At 39.8% G+C, this 21,872-nt stretch overlaps 1 protein-coding gene across 4 annotated transcripts; it reads right to left on the bottom strand.

The window, feature by feature from the left end:
- Positions 1-1,501: 1,501 nt before the first annotated feature.
- ranbp3b (RAN binding protein 3b) lies at positions 1,502-19,516 on the bottom strand. Of its 4 annotated transcripts, none has more exons than XM_044368058.1 (17): positions 19,350-19,513; positions 17,403-17,416; positions 16,983-17,019; positions 16,807-16,884; positions 16,627-16,698; positions 12,969-13,034; positions 12,661-12,753; positions 12,372-12,481; positions 11,853-11,969; positions 11,323-11,423; positions 11,130-11,205; positions 10,927-11,023; positions 9,154-9,278; positions 8,944-9,064; positions 8,314-8,456; positions 2,894-3,089; positions 1,502-2,737 (listed from the first exon to the last, which is right to left on the bottom strand). In XM_044368058.1, exons 1-17 carry the CDS (start codon positions 19,369-19,371, stop codon positions 2,691-2,693), a joined length of 1,515 nt encoding a protein of 504 aa, XP_044223993.1. In that variant the 5' UTR covers positions 19,372-19,513; the 3' UTR covers positions 1,502-2,690. The 4 variants fall into 4 exon arrangements, with proteins under 4 accessions (XP_044223993.1, XP_044223992.1, XP_044223994.1 ...); XM_044368057.1 differs by having other exon boundaries at positions 17,403-17,458; positions 19,350-19,512; XM_044368059.1 differs by lacking the exon at positions 11,853-11,969 and having other exon boundaries at positions 17,403-17,458; positions 19,350-19,516.
- Between the last annotated feature and the right edge of the window lie 2,356 nt (positions 19,517-21,872).

The following is a 21,872-nucleotide window of genomic DNA, read 5'->3' as shown; positions in this document are numbered from 1 at the left end:
CTCTAGAGGGGGCCTTCTGCGTTCTTCACGGCCACCGTAGGTTCTCCTACATCCCTTTAAAGGGGAGGTTGAGTAAGTGTTATTCAGTTGGTTGCAATCTGCAACCTCATTAGATGCCACTAAATCCTACACACTAGTCCTTTAACAGCTGTAGATTTAAAGGTATTGGATCCTTTGTTAGCTTTTATTATAGCTGGGCAAAAAAATCAATATATCTCTTCAAAATACTTAAGGCGCTGCCAACATGATAACGGCTGCAGGCAACTTATACAGCAAAAACGACTAGATTGTAATTGTCAATGAAATAAACTGAAGTGTCTGACGTTGACCTGAAGTCTACATGTGAGCAGTCAAATACCAGAAAAACTGGACTTACATTATAAACCCATAAGATGTAACCCATTACATCCTGTTTATCATTGAGAGAAAGATCCCGCTCCTGTACAACCATTGTGTCACCTGCAGTAAACTGTCAACTCACCCACATGGTTTGTAAATATCAAGAAAGTAAAGAGGAAGAAAAAGCAGCCGGATGGAACAGGTTGGTACATGTGGGAGACTTTTTTACAAAGAGCCAGGATGTAACAGAGATGTCACATTTAAGAAAAAGCTTTTTCCCACAGTGACAGACAACAGGGCATCAGGTCACACTTTCTATTCATGTAGCCTACTCATGTGCCAAGTCTTAAAAGAAAAAATGATGTAACATATCAGATGAAATTCCTTGAGTTATGCTCTCCTTGTGTCTGTGCTGGTTCAGACACTCTAAACTCCTTTTAAATGTGAGTGATTGTCACTTTTAAGCCCGTCACAGATCATCATCCTCATGCCTTCTGCCCAGTGCATCCTAGGAAAAAAAAAAAGAAAAAGAGGAAGTAACACTGCAAGAGCATGACAGCATACAAATGAGTAAACAGAATTAGTTGGTGGAGAAACTGTGTTCCAAACTGTAAATTATGCAGAGATATATATTTTATTCTGTCCAGACATCTAAGGTCAGAATTTGTCTGTGACTTTCAAACAGGAGACGATGTGAAAAAAACTGCTTTTCTACCGAGGTGCCACAGAAAGGAAGATAAAGGGGGAAGAGTTTGGGAGCGGCTGCAGTTGTTATGTTCTTAGTTTAGATGTATATTATTGTGTCGAGCTGTATGACAGGTACATGCATCAAATATTAATGCCCTTGTGCCTGATGAATACAGTATATAAGCAAGTTTTGGTCTGATTCCTGCTCACTGCAGTCAGCGCACAGCATACATCAACCTGTAGGCCAGATCCAACACATGAATACAAAACGAATGGACCACTCTCACTGATATCCAAGGTCGCAATCCCCCCTCTCTGTGGCTGCTGTTACTCGTTATTGTACTGTTTTTCAAGGAGTACATTTACTAAAGACAATGTTTCAGTACACCACACCTTACTGATATCTTTTAAGATGGATTTACGTTTGGATTTTGCTCAGAAAGTCTGATTTTTTAGAAGGAAAATTATCGCAGAGGTCAGTCCAAAATGGTTTATTTTGTAAAGGGGGCAGTTGAAGGAGATGAGAAAACATGGTGCGCTACTAAATGATATATTCAAATGTACATGACATTCAAAGGGTATTACAGTTATCACTCAAATTTTCCACACATGAAGTAAGCCTTCATTCCAACATGTTTACCAAATGTAAATGAATAAAAAGTTTGTACATTTTCCAAAATAAAAATATGTATCAACACAATAAACCCTCGGGATGCTGGAAAAAAAAAAAAACAAAACAAAAAAAAAACAGTTGCATGCAGAATGTAGGCTGATGAGTTAATTTTCTTGACTTGAAAAAAAGGTCATTAAAAAAACCACAAGGGTGAATGACTAACACATATTATTAATTTTGAGACAAATTTGAGGTGAATCCTTCTGCCCTTTTGTCCTCACATCATTAACTCACATTAGCAGAAGCTGCATTGTTTCAGTCTTTTATTCACTATAATATAGGTCAATAGGAAATATAAGAAACTGCTATTAATGACAACTTGAGTGGTCTTGGCTAGCCATTACAAACAGCACATATGTGTTGAGATGCCTCATGAAAAATGATGGCCAAAAATAAATTACATTTGCCAAAACCTAACGCACAGACGGGTTGGGATGGGTTGGGGGTTGGGGGGTTGGGGGGTTTGGAGGGTAGAAGGGTTGGACTCGACGTAGGACTCGAACTGGATGACTAGTCAAATACACTGTGAATGAAGCTCCTCTGGATGTGTGGCGTCCAGAGGTACGGCTGTAGAGTGAGTAAAAAGGTCCCAAAGTAGAAACTGCAGTCTTAACATGTGCCATACTTTAAAATGTAGAGGAAAACACCCTTACACTCATCAATATGATGAGCAGAAAAGTCCCAAACCAAAGCTTTGAAGTCTTTATTTTTGCTATCGGGGAGAGGAAAAAATACTCGAAAACAAAAATAAAACACAAAACAGGAGAGGGAGGGAAGAAACGACTCCAGATATTACGCTGAATGCAGAGAAGATGAACTGCACGAGTTGGGTGAGACACTCCGGCACAGGGGGTTATTTCCTGGAGCTAGACTTCTAATATCCAAAAGTACTGGTCTGGAGGACCATGTTTGGTCAAGGGGTGTCCATGGAGATGCCTACAGCAAAATGCCTCAACAGCAGCATCTTAGCAGGCTGTCCGAGAGTGTGACGCTATGTGCTTCCTGCCGCTGCCTGGCCCTCTCCTCCCTCTGAATTACCTGCAGGAAGAGAGTGGCAGCAGGTTGACCAAGGTGGTACCACAAACACTCCAAGTCATGACATTTATTTGATTTAAAAGCAAGAAATCCCAAAAATGTTGCAACATGCGTTCAAATGTCAACAACACATTTTCTTTTTTTTTTTAATTCACTGACTTGTAGCAGGAGTGGAGGCTGAAGCGGAGGCAGAGGCATTGTCTTCCTCGTCGCTGTCCTCTTCGTTGGACTGCGGTACCTCGGCCTCAGGGATGGTTGTTGCTGGGGTCTCGGGCTCCTGCTCTGCCCTGCTCTTTAGGGCTAAGATACGGTGATGTAACGCTGCAGCCAGTTGACCTATGTCCTTAGAGCTACCCTGAGGGAGAGAGAGAGACGTGGCAGAGACAGCTTAACCACAATGAACAAATTAACACTTTCACATTACCCTGTTCACATCATTATGTGATCAGAGCGGTCGAGATCATTTCACAGCACTTTTCCAGGACAATTTTTTAGTGATGATCCGGCTGGTATGACAGTCAGTGATCGCGCCATACACGAATATGTTCCTCTCTGTGGAAGTCTGATTTAAAAGTCAAATATCATCTCTTACATGCTCGACAGATTGATCACAGAATAATGCAAACACACCTGCAGATGTACAGCACTTCACTTTATTAGTCTAACCAAGTTACAACGATGGTTTGGGCAACTCTCACCTCAGCTTTCTCTTTTCTCTCTTACTTTTTTCTCCCGTCTTTCTCTGAATAATAAAAATTAGTAAAAAAATAAAGAGCCAGCAAAGGTGTCTGGCGCCTGCCTTACTCAATACATAAACAAATAATCAGTAAGATCAGTGCATAGCGCAACATAAATTGGCCTAAATATAACTTAATAACATCCAAATGTTCATTTAAGTAACTGAAAATATACCAGCTGTATCATGGATATTCATTCTGCAAAGTAGTCAATACAAAACAAAGTAAATGTCACATTCAAATAAAATTGTTCCTCATTGAGTTTAGTGTAGTCTCTCAACACTCTACTGTGTTTTCCCAGACTTTTTGCTAGTGCTGCCAGTTCTTCCCTTTTCTAACACGTCAGTGATAGGCATTTGATCTTGACAGTAATGTGAAGTCGTGTTTTTTTTCTCCGCCCTGACTGCCATTTCATCTGCCTCCTTCTGCCTCAATGCTTAGCATTATTCTTTGCTGTTTTGTTTTGACATTTGCCACTTCATGGGGGATGTCCTTTCTTTTCTTCTCATGAGCGGTTTGGTCTTTTTTTCTTCTTTTCATCCTGCAGGTACTGCACATACCTCATCCTTGCTCCTTTGCGGTGTTGAATGAGGTCTTTGGGCAGGGCTTCATCTATTGCATGCCCAGCCACTGCATCCTTGACCAAGTGCAATGCTACTACAGACCTCTCCTTCAGGTTTTTTTATGAGCATATCCTTGTTGACAGAGTATCCTCTTTCTACTGCAGCTTGTCCATGAGACAGTGTGAGGGGACATTTCCTTTGGTCCCACAGTGCTGCATACTCTGCTCTGCCACTGACAAATCTTCCAAAAGATTTATTTTGTGGTTATGGTTTGCACTGATATGTAATGAGAATGCTTTATACTGAGCAAGAACTTTGTCACACTCAGAGGCAGTGTACCATCTCGCATTGAGGACAACCTGTAGGAGTTTCTCAAATACTGCTGTTGCACTTTCGGCTTCTGTTACCATGGTCACAGGGTCAAGGGAGCTCATGTGCTGCGCTGTCGGATAGATAAGAGGACTTCCCTCCATGATTTTCTTGCAGGTCACAGCAAAGTGTTTCTTGGACACCTGTATATTCACTGGATTTTCCTGGAGCTTTTCAGATGCCATCTCCAAAGCTTCAAATCCCATATCCAGCTGTTTGAGTGGCACATGGATTACTTTGTCTTGTGGGTCCAGTTTCAGAAGCCGTACAGGTGTCTATCTTCTTCAGTTCTTTCCTTTTGATAAAGCGTGACATCAAGGCTCTCAGGGTGGACTGGAGCTTCTTTGCTAAAAAAGGTATCATTGGGGCATCGGTCTGGAATGTCTCCAAAAAAGGCTTCTCTCCATTTTGAAAGCTTCTACGCACAACAAGCAAAGCAAAACTTCCCAGATTGATAATCTCTGGCACATCTGGGTCCACTTAGCTCTTGTCCACTTGGAATATGCTCAGGAACTTCCAGCTGATCATTGGGCCACCTATTGAGACCTGCACGAGCTTATTAGTATCAAGTGGTGACTCTTATTTTCTCCAAATGCTTCTCTAATTGAGTGTGTCCCATAAACTCTGAATAAAAATAACACACAGCTACCTTCCCTTCACGTTCACTCTAGTACCACACAGCATCCATCTGTTCTTTCTGTGTCACTTTATTTAGGCATTCATCAAAAGACACTACATAGCACTGTGCTTTTCTTATGTCTTTGATCAGCTGCTCTTTGATATATGGACACAAGCCAAAACATGCAAGGTAAGCCGATTTTGTTGCACCACATGAAAACCACAGGGATTAAAGCAAGAAAAGATTTGTGAGCCTGAAAAGTTGTCCAGGAAGAAATGTGTACAAAGTATTGAATTAAGTATTATATTAATTTAGAACTGCTCTATGCCTGATATCAGGCATGGTGCCTGAGAACTTTAAGCCCTGAGACTGTTTGGCAATCTCACTTGTCCTGGAACATCTGACCAACAATGACTGACATATCAGAGGTGGAGTTGAATGACTGGTGTGAAATGACCGTCTTGATTACCCAGCAAATCTCTGCATCAAGCACAGCTTGGCCGGAAAGCCGAGCTGCCTTGTGCTCTTGAGCTTTTTCCATGTTCACTTGTACTGGACACTTGTAACGCTGTGCTTCCGTGACGGCCACTTTCCTTATGCACAGGGGCTCCTTGGTTTGCTGGACAGCTACTTCCCTCTCCTGTGTCTTTTGAAGGCATCACCCTAATGAAATGTTTTATTCTTCTCTGATTGTTTAATTGTCCAGCAACTTTGACACAGTGCTGAATGACTTTGAAAAAATATCTAATTATTTTGACAGATATTGCAATTGCGGTATGATTTGCAATATTAGAGGGAATGATCATTTTTACATCATTATTCTCATTTTCATTGAAAAAGATTAAAATGATTATGGTGCGATTTTTATGGGGATCTGTACCTGTGCGTAGAATATGATGTATGGGCCAGGACATCTCTGCAGCACGACAATATTTAATTCAAAAATGGTATTTTGACAAACATTGTGCCTCCTGCAGTTTCAAAACTGCAGTAGGCCATATCGCAGTTTCGATAAAATTTTAATTAATTGTTCAGCCCTACTTTGAAATGGCCTTGCCCTCGTGCATTACTCTTGAGTGCTGAGATTCCCACATTAACAACATCAAAAGACTTCTTGCAAAACTTGCAATATGCCCCATGCACATCTCCTGCCACTTCCCCTAGGGGGTCCCTAAACTGGGGGTCTTCTTTCTGCCCATTCTTGAACTTGCGTTGTCCTCCTGACATTCTGTCACTACTGTAATTAGAGGACAAGTGTTACAGAAACATTTCAGTATACGTGCATAACCTTTAGATGTTTTAATGTCACTACTTTTTACTACCATCTCCTCTTACTGTTGTTTTTTTACTTCTTGCCTTGTTGTAATTCTCTGAAAACTGAGAAACATCCCCTGTACATCCCCCACACCACTCTTAAGGGGGAATTTTACAACAAACAAGAGTGCAATGCGTGCGTCCCGTACAATCAGACTGACTGACTATGCTGACAGTGTTTTTAAGGCAAGTACTTGGCCATTTAGCAAAGCAAGCAGCTGTTACATCTCTTTACTGAGGCTTATTATCATTTACCAATCATTGAGTCTACATATATCGTACCAGTGTGCAAGGATCACAACACAAACGGCGCACTGGAGTCAGTTATGTTGATCACACAGTGCTGGCCGGCATACAGTCAAAGCACCTCTGATTCTGCTGTCGCCATTTGAGCTTGGTGTTGGAAACAAGTGGAGATGAAGGGGCGAAAAAATGCAACCAAATGCTGTTTCTTCTATCGTTTTGGATGATGATGAAGATCGGATTATGCTCAAGTTGGATGCAGTCGCAAGTTACAGGTTACGTTAACTTAAAACAGTCGCTGTTCTGTATTCAAAGTTAAAAGTCTGATATAATATTCTGTCAGAAAACAGTCAGGTTTACCAAAGCACCACCAAGTTTGTTGAAGTGCAGTTTTCAGTCCGTCTCTTTTCTTTCTGACCATCCTCATTAGTCATCGGTTCATGGTGCTGCCGTCTGTCCAGTTGCAGTGCCTCTCTTTTAGGCTGCCGCTGTGATGTAGCTTCTGTGGTGGCTGCTTCCTCCTTGACACTCTGTTTTGTTTGATTCTGAAGCACTGTATTCGGCCTCATAGGTAGTAATAGTGCTGCCATATCTCTGCTCTGACATTATATTGTAAAGCTAGTTGTTTGTGTTAGGAATCACAGAGAAACTCAGCAGCTAAAGTTTGTATCAGCTTGCGACTGTAACGTCGCTGCGGTGGTCACTTTCTACTCCACAGCCTGCTGTGTCTGACTCCACAGCGCAATATTCAGCCTCAGATCATGAAACTAGTTTTCCTAGTATGATAGATTAGTGTCTTCTTTTCCCTATCGTGAGCATAACAGACAGTGTGTGTGTGTTTTGGAAGACCCACATTTTACTGTCTTTGAAGGCACCACTACCGATATCGCCTGTAGTTCTTCCTTGACACCAACGGCATCACTGTATGTGTGAAATGACGGCGCTGGCGTCGAAAGAACAGTAGATTTTGCAGCTGAGACACAGAGGACATTGATAACAACTGTTGTTGTTTTTCACACTATATCCCTAATTTGAATGGCTAGAGATAAGGCTGAAAATGCAAAGTGGCCCTCTAATCTATATACCTAATAAAAACTACCATAGTTACCAGCCAGCAGTGACTAATATTTAGATTTGAAGGATAATGAAACTTACATTATTCAGCGTTCCAGCCATTTAAGTTGTAATGGCTTCCAACCTGCATGTGCCACCATGTGACATGACTTGGGGTTGTGTTCACAGCATTTCCGAAACATAACCGAGAGCAGCCTCTTCAAAATACTCTTTTCCATAAACTACCAATGAAGGTTAATATGATCCTGATCATAACTTAACCCTTTCAAATGGAAATATTATCCGTTTTAGGGGAGCTCTGATAGATCCTGTAGCCTAGTAGTTTATTCTCAACTAAAGGGAAAATAGGAAAATGTTGAAATAATATTCTAGGACAAGATTTTCCAGGACATTTGACGTTTTCTCTCATTTTCCATGTGTTTTCCGTGACTGGAAAATTGTTCAATTGTTTTCCAGGATGTGTGGAAACCCTGTGCTGTTACTGTGCACCATCAGCAGCAAATTAAATCAGGAGTAGATTTGAAAACAAAGATGCTTTTTACTAAAATATGATATAATAAACAGGACAAATTGGACATAAAGCCTTGATTCTCTCTGCAGTCCAGGTAAATAAAAAGGTATAAGCTGCTAATTTACAGTATAGTGTTTTGTAATACGTACCGATATTAGGAAGACCTTGACCCCCTGGTCCTCTGTGTCCATGGCAGTGATTCGTACACTCTTCTCGCTGGCCTTGTCCACCTGCATCTGGGGCCAAAGCTTAGTGTTGAGGATCAACCGGAGGCTGCCCTGGGTCCTCATCACTGAAAGGGTTTAAACATAAACACACAGCAATGAACTACAGGCCAAAGAAATGCTTGAATTATTGCTATTCTACCCGACTCTGATCTCAGTCTTGTTAGTTCACATCAGAGAAAACAGAATGGTTACTTAAAATATTAGTGATAACTAGACACCATCATGCAGCATATTTAACTGCTGTAATGTCTAGTCCACAGAAGTGTGTAGAGTGGGAATGGGCTCCCCCTTGTGTTCAAAGTCAGATACTGCAATAATGATGGTGATGAAATCCAACACTACGAACCATTTGTATTTTTTACTGAGATAAATGTCATCTCTTATCATTTGGCACAAACATTCAACCCACAAACAAAACAGCATTCACAAGTAATTCTTCAATTTTTCTGTCACATACACTGATTCAAACACGGAAAACCAAAGCTGTGAACACAACAGTAAGTTGTTTATTTTCTGAGTTCATTCCGAAGAGATTTCTGCAGGTGTGTTTACCTAGACGGGACTGTAGCGTGCCATCATCTGTCGATGCCATGTCGTTGAGCCTCAGCAAACCTCGACCTCTCTCTATCCAAGACTGAGCAGTCTTCTCAAAAACATATAACTTGCACTGCATCTGAAGTAAAAGAGTGAAAAAAAGGACTGCATTGCTTTCTGCCACATTTATTTACTGCATGTCTTGAATCCAGTGAGCCCACCACCTACCTGTAAAACATTGCTTTCCGACTCCTCTCCAGTTTTGACGTCGACTTTCTCTAAGATGCACTTCTTGGCTGTGGCTTTGGTGTACGCTGCTGCAGACTCCTCCAAAGACTCCGACACACTGTTCACTGGAAAGATAATACACAGCGGTGAGAAATCAGCACCTAGCTGGAGTTTGATCAACAATTTGTGTGCACAAGCGTTAAGTCTGCTCCCACTCCTAAAACATTTTTGTAAGACATGATGGACCCAGGGTGGCACTTTGCCTCATACACAAACTCTTTAAAGGCTGCTGTGGATCCTTTATATCATATTGATGAACAACAGCTATGAATTGCTGAATTTTTTTCCTTTGTCCTTGGGTAAAGTGGACAGTAACAAAAACATGCTGTCAAACCCCATGAATGTGCATACAGTATCTCACTAGGTCACACAGCCTTTTATGATGTTGTGTTTAACCCACAAAATAACTCACTACTGTCAGTTGTGTTAACACATTGACCACAACTGTAAAGTAGGAGTTCGTGTTTGTATAAATATGAAACCGAATAAATGAAATATATAAAAAAAACAGTTTGTTGTAAAAACATTCGTCTAACCAAGCAATAGAATAAGCAAGTCTTAAAAGGGAAAATTCACTGCTGTGAATGATGATTTCTTAAAACTAGGTCACCTATGTAGTAGAAGTGTGCAATTACTTTTGAAATTGGTGCCCTATGACAAGAGAAAACCGAGAAAAAGGCCGTAGATCCCCCATATCGCTCTGAAGGGGGAATCCTACAACAACCAGAGTGGACTGTGTGCGGTCCATTCCAATCAGCTACCGATGATGGTGTGTTTATGGAACGCAGGGGGAGAGTACATTTCCCAGCAGAGCAGCCGGTTAGCAGACTCAAAGTATTATATCTCTTTACAGAGGCTTATTTTCGTTTACAAAACATTTTTCTTCATTGAGTGTGGATATATTGTAGCGGTGTGCAAGGATCATGGGGTCAGTCTTGTGGCTCATGGCAAACTTACTAGAGTTGCACACAAGCCAGAATAATGCCAGAGCTGCCGGTTGGCCGTCAAAAAACCTCAGCGCCTGCTGTCTTCATTCAACTTAGTTTGGGAAACAATCATGGACGAAAGGATGAAAACTGCAAGCAAACACTGTTTCTTTTGCCTGTTTTGGACAACGAGGAACCGGGACCGAATTGTGCTCCTACTGAATGCAGCCGCATCTTTTCCAAGTTATCTGAATAATTTCACTTGCAACTTGGTGCAGATGTGAAAAATTCTCTGTTGGTACCTTATTTCTACAGTTACTTCTATTACTGACTAACTGTTACTATTACTGTTACTGACTAAAAGAAAAAAAAGGACAGTTCGATACCCTCTTGTATGGCATAATGTATGGATGTAATCAAAATTTTGTGTTGGGAGGAAAAACAAAAAAGATATTACTTGTAGGGCTGTCATAGTTCCAGAAAAATTATGAGACAAATAAATATGCATCTCAAATTACAGATGTATATTTTACTATTACATCTCTTTAAGATGGCTGATCAAACACTAGCTCCCAATTAATTTTGATTCTAATGCTGAAAGACTTCACATAAGTTGGAATCTTTCAGAGACGACAGCACCGTTACATTTCTGTCGAATTGCTTTTTTTGACTGTTCCAGGTATTTCTGTAGCCAAGAAATGTTCTTTGTGTCTCTTACATCTATTAGTAGTCAAACCAAACAGCAAACATTTTTTGAATTAACAGGGTTGTGTTTTTTTTTTTTTACCCTTCTCTGGGGTGGTTTCCTGTGATGAGGGCTCTGAAGCAGGGGCAGCTGAAACCTCTTTATTTTCCTCGTTTGAGGACTCGCCCTTGGGTGGACTCTGAAAACACAACAAAGCTGATCATTGGAACTTGTTCAAAGCTCAATCATTAGGAGTTTTCATGGCAGAGAGCAGACTGACTATTGAACAAGCTGTATAAACTCACCAATACTCGTTCCGACATGTTCTGCCCAAAAACAAATTTTGCCCCACTGTCTGTACTGTTTGTGGCATTTTTTGAACTGACACAGCATGAAAGGAAAAAAAAAATAGATTAGTAAGTTGATCAAAGTTACTCATGAATGAAAATGAGTTGCTAAAAATACTTGAAAGAAGACACCATTTCATTCTGACATTACCTTGGGGTAGAGATGTACTGTAAGAAATAATTAGTGCCCTCTGATTGAGAGTCTGGTGGCACACCATCCTTTGACTTGTCTTCCGTACTGTTCTCCTCCAACTAGAAAAAGAAAACAATTGTGTTAATTTTGGAATCATGCATCATCCAAGCTTAAGGAATGACCAAAACACTCTCACAAATTCACATTTAATGAAAAGCTGACTAATATGCAGCTTAGCAAGTGAGCAAGCAGCGAGTCATCATTTCAAAATTGTCTAAACATTCCTGTCACAACAGTTCCAGGCTGACGACAAAAAAATATACAAAAATCATTTTGGACACCATACAAAACACCACAGAAAATGCATCTCTGAGGCTATAAAAAGCATCTCATTCTTCAGAGTGAAATCTTAGAGAAAGGTCTCAAGCCGCTCCTCTGACTGCCACTTTTAACTGTGTATATTTGGACAGTTTGTCACACATTATCACCTCAAGCTTGTCTGTTCACTGTGTGTCACAAACAGATGTAAGACGAGTAGAAAAACCCACCTTTGCTCTGTCTTTGATATTCTGACCAAACACAAAAGATATTGCTACATCTGTCTCCTTCTCTCTTCCGCCTCCATCTTTGTTACCACTTGCTCCATCTTCCTCATTTTCATGTTTCTTGAAATTGAACAAAAAAAAAAAAAAAAAAAAAAAAAAAAAAAAGAGAACCAGGATCAAACTTTAATCCATTTCTACTGCAGGCACACTGTTATCTATGTAGCTAACTAATGCTATGATATTATTTACACAGGTCTGTGATGAATGAATTAATTCAATGTCAAACATTTGCATAACTTTTTTTTATGAATACAAGAGTCGATATACTTCCTCATTAAAGCAGAGGATGAAAACAACCACAACGCTGAAAATCATTAGCTCTTCTATAAATAAGTTTCACACTTGTTCACACTTTCTGACGCCCTAAACAAAAGGGTATAGCCTTAACTGAACTGGCTGATTGCTTGCTTGCTTTTCAGTTCCCATCTGCAGATAACGGGCAGAGATTTAGCTTCTTCTTACCAGTGACTTGGCCAGGGTGGCTGAGTGCTCTGTGTTGTTCAGGAAGAGGGACTGGGTCACAGGTGCCCCATCTGATGACTTTTTCACACCGTTGGTTCCACAACTGGAATCTGAACAGACAGAAACGATAAAATCATTTTCAGTTTATTTTCCCTGAAGGAAAAAAGGCTCGTGCAGCAAACACTTACAATATAAAAGTAATGAATTATCAGACAAAGATTTTAATGATGTTAGAGAATGTTGTAGAAGTATCAACTCAAGAGTGAAGGTCACTCCAAGTTTTACTCACTGGACTCTATATGTGATTTTGAGGGTGGTGCCTGGAGAACTGCAGGGCGGAGGACACTGCGTTGCTGCTCCTTAGGTTTCTGACTTGGGACGCCTGCAACAGAGACAACTTATTGGTGTGATTTCTCTGAAAGTCACTTCCTTTTTTTTTTTTTTTAAACACAGAGAGATTTTATAGTTTCACCTGTTCATGTCTAGATGTACCATTTCTGAATGGAGCCTTATAAAAGAGTGCAAGCTTGGGTTTTTTCCCCCATTTCAATCAAGCTAATGTGAGAAAAATATTACTTAAAGACATCAAACCCTCACCTGAACTCGGTGCCTGTCCATGTATGAGAGTGGGTGGCTTTAAACGGAATCCCACAGGCTTCTCCTCTGGTGAGATGGAGAACGGGAGAAGGCGGACATTAAAGAAACATCCAAGTTACACAGCAACTTATAAAACTTTCTTCCGTCTTTGCACCTTTCAAATCACAGGCCCCGTTACCACAGCAACCCTTTATGAGTCTCAGGAGTTGTGTACGCTCTAACTCCTGTGCAGTAATATGGCGGGCTCTAGGGCCTCCGATCTATTTCTACATCTACGTCTCCATCTCAGTGGCTTTACTAGCCTGACATGACCTGGCACTCGTGTAACTATAAAGGAAGGACTCTGTCTGTATGTATGTCCTTCGTTTATCTCGAGAAGCGTTCATCCAATCGACTTCGCACTTGGCATGTTAATTGCTTAGGACCCAAGGACGTGCAATGTTGAATTTGATGCAATTTGGACATGCGACACGTTAATAAACTTTGAATAAACAAGTGTTCAGCCAGACGCTCAGCTCCCCAGCAGTGGGGTGGGGCTTCAGGGCTCTGCGACTCCATGTTATGAACACAGCCAGAGATCAGAGCTGTACAGTGAGTCAGAGAAAAGTATTTTCACATGGTGTGCTTGGACATGCAACATGTTTAATATTAATAAACTGTGAATAAAAAAGCAAACAGCAAGCCACTCAGCTCTGTGTCTGAGTGCGGAGTATACAGCTAAAACACGTTTGGACATACGAAACGTTTAATATTAATAAACTTTGAATAAACAAACGAACAGCGAGCCACTCAGCTCTGTGTCTGAGCACAGAGTATGCTCTCCAGGAGTAAGGAAAGAGCTGGGTGCTGAAATGGAGTGGAGCATTTCCCTTAATATGGAAATGAATTTGGACTAGAGTGAGTGGATATTCCTACTCAGAATAAAATTCTATGATTTGGAAATTGCAGAGGACCTGGAAATGCTTAATAGTTTGTTAAATGACGTAATAGTCAAATAACAAAAAAAAATTACTGAAAATGTTGAGTGGGAGTGTTTATTAAACCTTTACGTCTCTGTATGAGTTGTCTTCATCAAAAAATATTTATGTTTCTGATTTTTTTGTAATCCATAATAATAAAACCATAAGCATGAGCACAGCCAGCGATCAGAGCTGTACACAGAGTCAGAGAAAAGTTTTTTTCACATGGCGTGCTCTAAAAAGAGAGAAGTAGACAGCGAAAACGCAGCTTTTAATCAAGAATGGACAGACTCTTAGGCTAGTTCCCACGGGCAATTCAAAACCAGTATGTCTCACAATACTGCACAAATCTTCTGAGCAAATATACCCACTCGAGTGAAAATAAACAATCTAAGAGCCCAAAGTGATTGATCCACTTTATTTTGGGATGCACATTTTTTTCAAGAGCTCTCTGTTATGTATTTTATTTTTAAATATAGCCCTTATTATACTTGAAATGAGAAAAGATTCACTATTACAGTACTTTTATTACAAGCACAGAGCCAAAAGCACTTATAAAAACTGCATCTTCTATTTCTCAATATTTATGAGATCCTATCCATGTCTACTGAACATTAATATTAAACAAATTTCACTTTTTTTTTTTTTAAACAAACAGGGCCTATTTTCAATTTACTAACCAGGTCCTAATACTTAGGACATGGAAGTGCACTAGACACAGCTGCACCATGGAGATCTCTGGTGTGTTCATCGTTGTTTTCACTTTCCAATAAGTGCTTTATGTAATATATTTGAAATGGTTATTAATTACAGCCTTGTTTGCTCAAGTGGATGTCTCGTCCTCTCTGTAAAGCCGTGTTAACTGGTGACATCACCGCTCGCCATTTCTAAACAATGAGCTTGTTATAAGGATGGTCAAAATTATGAAAATAACACCCAAGTTGTTTATCAAAAAACACAATTATTCCATCATCGACCCACTAAATATAAAGCAAGGTAATTTTTCTGATGAGACATATTATTAACAAAGAACATTTACACATTAAACATACAGACATTTCCACAATTGTTACAGTCCCACTGCAGTCATTATTTTAGCCAATTTAATTTTTCTCCATCTTGCTTTTATATCTGTACTGTAAAGTTCACGTTAAAGTGATTCTGTCAGTTTAAATAACTTTTTATTACTACTGACTGACTGAAATGTCTAATTTCAAATGATTATTAGCCGTTTTCCATGCCCACCTCCAGTGAAATGCACATGATGAACCTTGAAAAATATTCATAGTCACAAATGGTGAACAGCATGCCACCGACTATGATATGATAAATGTTTTATTCAGAGCTTGAGAGGACTCCGAACTGCAGCAAAGAGACCGCACAGGTACAGAACGGCGATCCAAACCTGTTCTGTTCCTTTGTGTTTAAGACGCCACAAAGCTTGACTTATTCTACAAAATTTGAGACCCACACACTAGTATAATAGTTATTCCTTTTTTTAAAGAGATGTGAATGAATCACAGCAGTCCATCCGCACAAAATACAAGGGGGCTTATAATAGCTAATAAGACATTCCTCTGACATGTTCAGTGGCACCACACAAAGTGCAGCCAACTACCACCACATGACACTGTGGCATCTTACAATAATAAACCCTCTGCCTCAACCAATATCAAGCTCAAATTTGCTTTTTCCCTAATACTGGCAAGATGAATTTGGCTGGTAAACTTAGAACTTGTTTTCCAGCTAAACTTGGCAGTTCAAACAGTCATAATCCAGAACAGAACTACATTATGTACAGGCAGAGTCACGGGTCATACAAGGTCATAATGTTCCCACAATGAAGAAATCGTCCCTGATTTACTAGGGATTTTGTGAAAATACTCTAGAAACTTATATTTGATTCAATACTGACCATTATCTTCCCAAACAAATGCAATAGGCTACACCTCTCTCTGCAGGTTCTATTTGCAACACATGATAGAGACACAGACCACTAGTGCAGACAGAAAGAAACAAGAGAGGACGTCCAAATTATTTCAAAATAACCAAACCTCAACCCAAAGCTAAACACAACAAACCAGCCTGAACTGATATCTTGAGTAATCAAAGTTGACTGGGAATGCACTGATCTGGCACCGTATGCCTCTTCCGACTTCACTGTGTAAGGTTAACACCACACATAAAAGAGGAAATGTATTGTTTATTTCAACTTTACACTTATGTTCGTCAATGTGCATTCACTTATTTAAAACTGTTACTGAAAAATCCAATCATGCCTGTGGGCTTTGCATTCTGTAACAACACATTTTCCTCTATCCATTAATAACACCAGACGTCCAGAGCAGATATTTGTAGGGCTAGCTCAGAAGTAAAATTACCACATGTGATTTGACCAGAGCGGGTCACGGCGAAGGGGGTGCATTTGCAGGCAGAGGATATGCAAAACTTTGCTGACATCTTATTTCCAACTATATGACTTTATAATACAAACATCTTCAAAAATTATTTCTGATATATAGAATCTTCAGGCTAGCAAGTTATTTTTCTAACAATTTCAGTCAATTTATTGCATTTGTAGTCTTAAATTGTTGAAAGTAACTGAAGATATAAATGTTTTTGACCTTTGAGACTAACATTTTCACTGCAGTGGGCCTTTAAGAAGTGAAGAGAAACTAATGGTGATCTAGATGCCTCACCTGGCTCAGAGTCAGAGTTCCCAGTCGGAGACTGGCAGAAACTTGAGGGCATGAATACATTGTTCTTGGGAACTGCAAAGTAGCGGACAGGCATTGCACTCAGCATACAAATCAACATGTACACCACAAGCAAGAACCAAGAAAAAATAAATGCTCTGCTTAGTCACCACGTGCCCTTACCAGAATGTGGGGGTGGGAATGATGAGGTCCTCTCTCTTTTCACAGGGGGGCAATAGGTTCCCTCGTCTTTGTCTGAATCTGAAAGTGGCAACAAAATATTAATATTCCAGTTTAAATAAATCTTTTATAATGATAATATTAGCAGAGCAAGTGGCCAGTTTGGATATTAGATTTACCCTCTCCATCTTCTGCACTTGAGCCCTCCGCAGATCGCTGCAAGTGAACATAATGCTGTTAAATTCTTATTTTTCCCCAAAAGAGTGGTACTGTTGTTGTTAAGTTGTTTAAAGAAGTATTTAAAAAAAGGACACAAAAAATAACACTGGATTCCATGTTCCTGGTATTTAGTCTGGAGCTGTAACTATTAACAAAAGTGAAAGTGGTATTAACTCAACAAAGATGTGCTTGACATGAGATCAACAGATTTTGACTTGTTTAAAGTTCTAGTGATGAAATAGTTGATTTGCTTAACAATTCTTCATCAATGTGTGCTTTTCTGTGATACAGTCCAGACTGAATATCAGTATATACTCTGTATAATCATACAATATGTCTTGAGCCTTGATTAATACTTGAATAACATATGAAAAACTTACCTTCTGTGCTTTATCTTTTTGGAAAACAAACACAGGAGGCGCTATGGCAGGCTTGTCTGTTAAGAGAAGATGTAGGCTAGTCATCCCAGCACTGACTCAAGGTATACAGCAATCCAGTCTGTTTGGTTCTTTAACAAAACAGCTTAAGCTATGGCCTTCACATTCTGTGACCTAGATATTCTCTTAAAAACATGAGTACCTGGTATGACACATGGGAAGTTATGCGCATTACAAATTTTCATACATCCATAAGTAACATCCTCATAAATTCATAAACTTGCAGTGCCACTTCAAGATATCGCTGGTGAAGCAATCAGTAAAGTCTAACACAACTGTTTATAATATTTAAATGCCAGATTTAGCTACTGTCAAAAATAAGTGTAAAAGTAGGAAGTATGAAAAGACACTGACAAAATAATTTCCATAAATGCAGAACAAGGATTAACCTTGGTCAATGTAAACCAGACAACAGAAATCAACTCTTTTAAACCAGGCTATACTACAGTAATAATGCAATGCTATTCAGAAAGAATGTACTTGTAGGATGTAGGACAAATTGGATCACACAAAGTTGACCTAAACTTCATCATCAGATACCAAAACAATATAAGAGACATTACTGTAATAACCAATGTGTCAGACAGCCATCAAACTTGCCAAACAGTAACCTAACTATTTTGTAATCTAAAAATGGGGTTTTATTCAGGTCACCACCAAAACATTTTGTTGCTACTGTTAACTATTATTACAGCCAACTAGAATAGCAATCGAGCCAGGTAACAATTTCATTCCACCTCAGGCCACTTAACGCGTTTACCTTCACACTGTAACCTCTGTAAGATGTGTAATCCTATAACGTTGGCAGACAAAGGTTTTTCTCTGTCTGGGTTGGGCCTATTACACCGAGCAGGTGTAGCATCGTTGTCGTTTTTGAGCCTTGCCGGGGTATAAACGCATGCGGTAACATCCAAATCCCTCCGACATTCACCATCTCTAACACAAACCCTCATGGCTGTTTATATATGGATGAAACACATTTAACAGCATAAAACGTGAAAACCTTGTGTGACCTATATTTAAACATCTAGCTTTGTATCTCTACGATTTGACTACGCTAACGTGGTTATGAATGTATGAATTCCAGAAAACGACAGTGATATTCAACTGCAGAAATTCAGATGTTCCCGGCTTTATGTTGAGCATGCTAGCATTTACACTATCTGACCCGATCCAGCAAATAGCCGACACCACCGGTTGTTCCCTAAAGCCGACCCGTAGCTTAGCTTACTGGCTATAGTTAGCTTGCTAATGCGCTCCATCTCGCATGAGTCATCTCGCCTGTACAAGCAATAACAACAAGAGCCTCAATGAATTCTGCCATAGTTAACACATCAACATAAAGACACTGTGTTCTGAATGGGGTGAATAAAGAACATGAAGGAAGCATTGTCTCTGGGCTGACGGTTTTTTCTCTCTACGCGCCTAAATGCACGTCAAGCAATCCGGCAAACGAGCGCTAACTACATTAAACAAGAAGGAGGTCGTACTGTAAACGTTTCCTATCAATCACATTAGCTGTGTAACAAGCAGTGCTTCACTTCTAAGGCATAACAGCCTTTGGATAAACGTTATATCCACTGTAACTCATTTAGCTCACCACAAAAAGGCAAAACATCCCGACTATAAATAGCCGGGTGTTAGCGGCTGCATTTGAGGGCGTTCCGAGGCATTCCAGGTATTACCCACATCCCAACGGTTAGCAATGTTAGCCTGCTTGCTAACGCTGTGGTCTTGTAAACGCTACGGATCAATATAACTCACTTGAACCCACCATTAACATGCGGCCAAGTAGCTTCATTTCAGTTATCTAATATGCACACAACGTAAAGGCGCCGTTTATAACACCACAGTGTCTGTATTGTTTTTCTCACACTGCCACTTACTCACCTTCGTTTGCCAAGTCCGCCATTTTACTTCGACGCTCACACACCCACAACCCACCGCGCAGATAACACAAGTTGAGGCAGAAATGTTTTCATCAGTGGCAGAGAGCACATTGCCACCGTTTAATAACCCCCTAACCCTCTCCTGTGCCCGCCAGTCAGCCACACAAAACAGTGTCTGTTCGTGGCTGTCATTATGTTTTCACTGAGCACGTTTCAACCAGTTTTAACCAGGAACAGCTTTAAAGGGTAGATTCACAATTTTTTCAAGACTGTCTTAAAAACAACATTCAGGTGCCCAAATGAGCACTGAAAGAGGTTTTCCTCGCCGTAATCATTCCTCCTGTTCATACTGGGTATTAAAGGACCCCCTTCAAATGTGCTTTTAATGTAAGTGATGATGGGGAGGCAAAATCCATAGTGTGTCCATACAGTCATTTTGTATAAAAATGCATTAATGCATTTAAAAGTTTACCTTAACTTTATGAGGCTTCAGCAGTCTTGTCTGAGTTATATTTGCCACATTTACAGTCTTTTTAAGTGTAAAATTCCCTCTTTGTGTTTCCCCAGCAGGGCCGTTTCTAGCTTTTGGTGGGCTGTGTGCAAATTGTAGTTTGCACCCCCCCCACCACCACCACACTTATGAATACACACCAAATTTGCATCATATTCCATATGCATATAACTGAGACCAAATTACACTTTTTACACATACAAAACTAAATGAATATTGGAACAGTGTCTATGTTTGTCGGGATGGATTGAAGATCAGTAAAGGACTCAATCAGTAGCTGGAGCCAGAGGCTAGGTTCAATAGAAGATTGTACTAAAACTTTTCTTTTGTAAGAATATAAAATGATACAGCCTAAGCTGTCATTTTAACAATATCTATCTATCTATCTATCTATCTATCTATCTATCTATCTATCTATCTATCTATCTATCTATCTATCTATCTATATCTTCAGGTGCAATTTATACAGTTTCACAGTAGGCCTATACAAAACCCATATTTCAATTCAATATTTCAGCAGTTAAACATACTGTTAAAACCAACAGATATAACTTAAACCAATTCAACCTCTTAATTAACCATATTGGTGTCTTTAGTTCCTCTAAAACAGTGTCCCTTATGGTGTAACAAAGTTTAGTTCTTCTTCAGATATGTTCAACCTTCCTCAGTCCTTAGTTGTAGTCAGTCTATTCAGTGTTTAGGTCAGGTTTAGTCAGTTCTGGATCTGTTCTCAGTTCTGAGGTCAGTTTAGAGTTCTGGGTGCAACTGGTAACACAAGCAAAGGGATTGCGGGGCTTTTAACACAGTCCTACCACACCAGTGTCATCACATAAGGGGATGATGGAAAGGTGTCTTCCTCCGGGTAGATGAAGTCTGAATGGTGGCTCCCCATCTCTTTCGTCGAGGAGCAAATCCAGAATCCAAGGTCTGAGGCATGGTATCTTCAGAGAGTCTCAAAAACCGAGCCTGCATAATAACAGGGCTATTATTTTAGGTCAAGTCTCCATTATCTATGGTTATAGTAAATCAACACATCATTAAACTCTCAATATGTCACCATAACATAATAGCAGTTGCAGGGGCCCTGCGCACATTTATAGTTACTTATAGTATAGTAACAAAAACAGGGAATTTGGCACTAAAAAGACTGTAACATTGAAAGATATCTACTTGATTTGACTAATTTGGACAGCTGAAGCTACAGATAAACTTTTAAATACATTTTTGCACAGAAGGAGGTTTGTGGATTTTGGCCCCCATCATTTACACTGCAAGTCCATTATGAAGGGATCTTCTAATGGTATGAACAGGAGGAATGATTATGGCATTTGGGTACCCAATGATTATTTTAAGACAGACTTGGAAAATTCTGAACCCATCCTTTAAAGTTTGCTTGGGTAGCATAACCTACTACTACAGCAACTCCTCAGGCCCTTATAGAAATGTGATACCGTGTCTTGATTTAAAAAGTGTTTCCAACTATGAGTGGCACAGACATACAGTACATAGAAATACAAGTTACTGACCTTGTGGAAAGAGTAGTTTGCCAAAAATTCCAAAGAATTGTTTTGTGATCATGATTGATGCCAACAAATGCGCCCCTAAGGAATTAATAGAAGAGACAAATTGCAAAAGAAAATGCTGCAAAGATCTGCTCACGGTGCACAAGCAAGAGAAGCCACACAACAAGATGAAAGATGCCCAAAGTGCAACAATAAACCTCAAGAGACGTTCCTACAGAATCTTAGATTCCTTGCTTCAGGACAAACTAGAAGCTGAAAAAATAAAAAAAGCTTCTGCAGCAAAGATAAGTACTCTGAGTCATATGTGACAGGGAGGAGGGGGAGTCAGCAGCAAAAATTAATCAGATAGTAATTATTCCATAAACTTTGTCAAAATAAAGAACAGGAGTGGTAACTCTGATGTTAGATATTTTGTGTCATATTTCTTTCTTGACACACTAATGTACTTTTTAAATTTACCTTTCCAGTTTCAGCTCTAGCACTACCGCCT

Source organism: Thunnus albacares, chromosome 12, assembly GCF_914725855.1.
Source record: "Thunnus albacares chromosome 12, fThuAlb1.1, whole genome shotgun sequence".
Taxonomy (NCBI): Eukaryota; Metazoa; Chordata; class Actinopteri; order Scombriformes; family Scombridae; genus Thunnus; species Thunnus albacares.
This window is presented reverse-complemented; position numbering and strand designations above follow the sequence as displayed.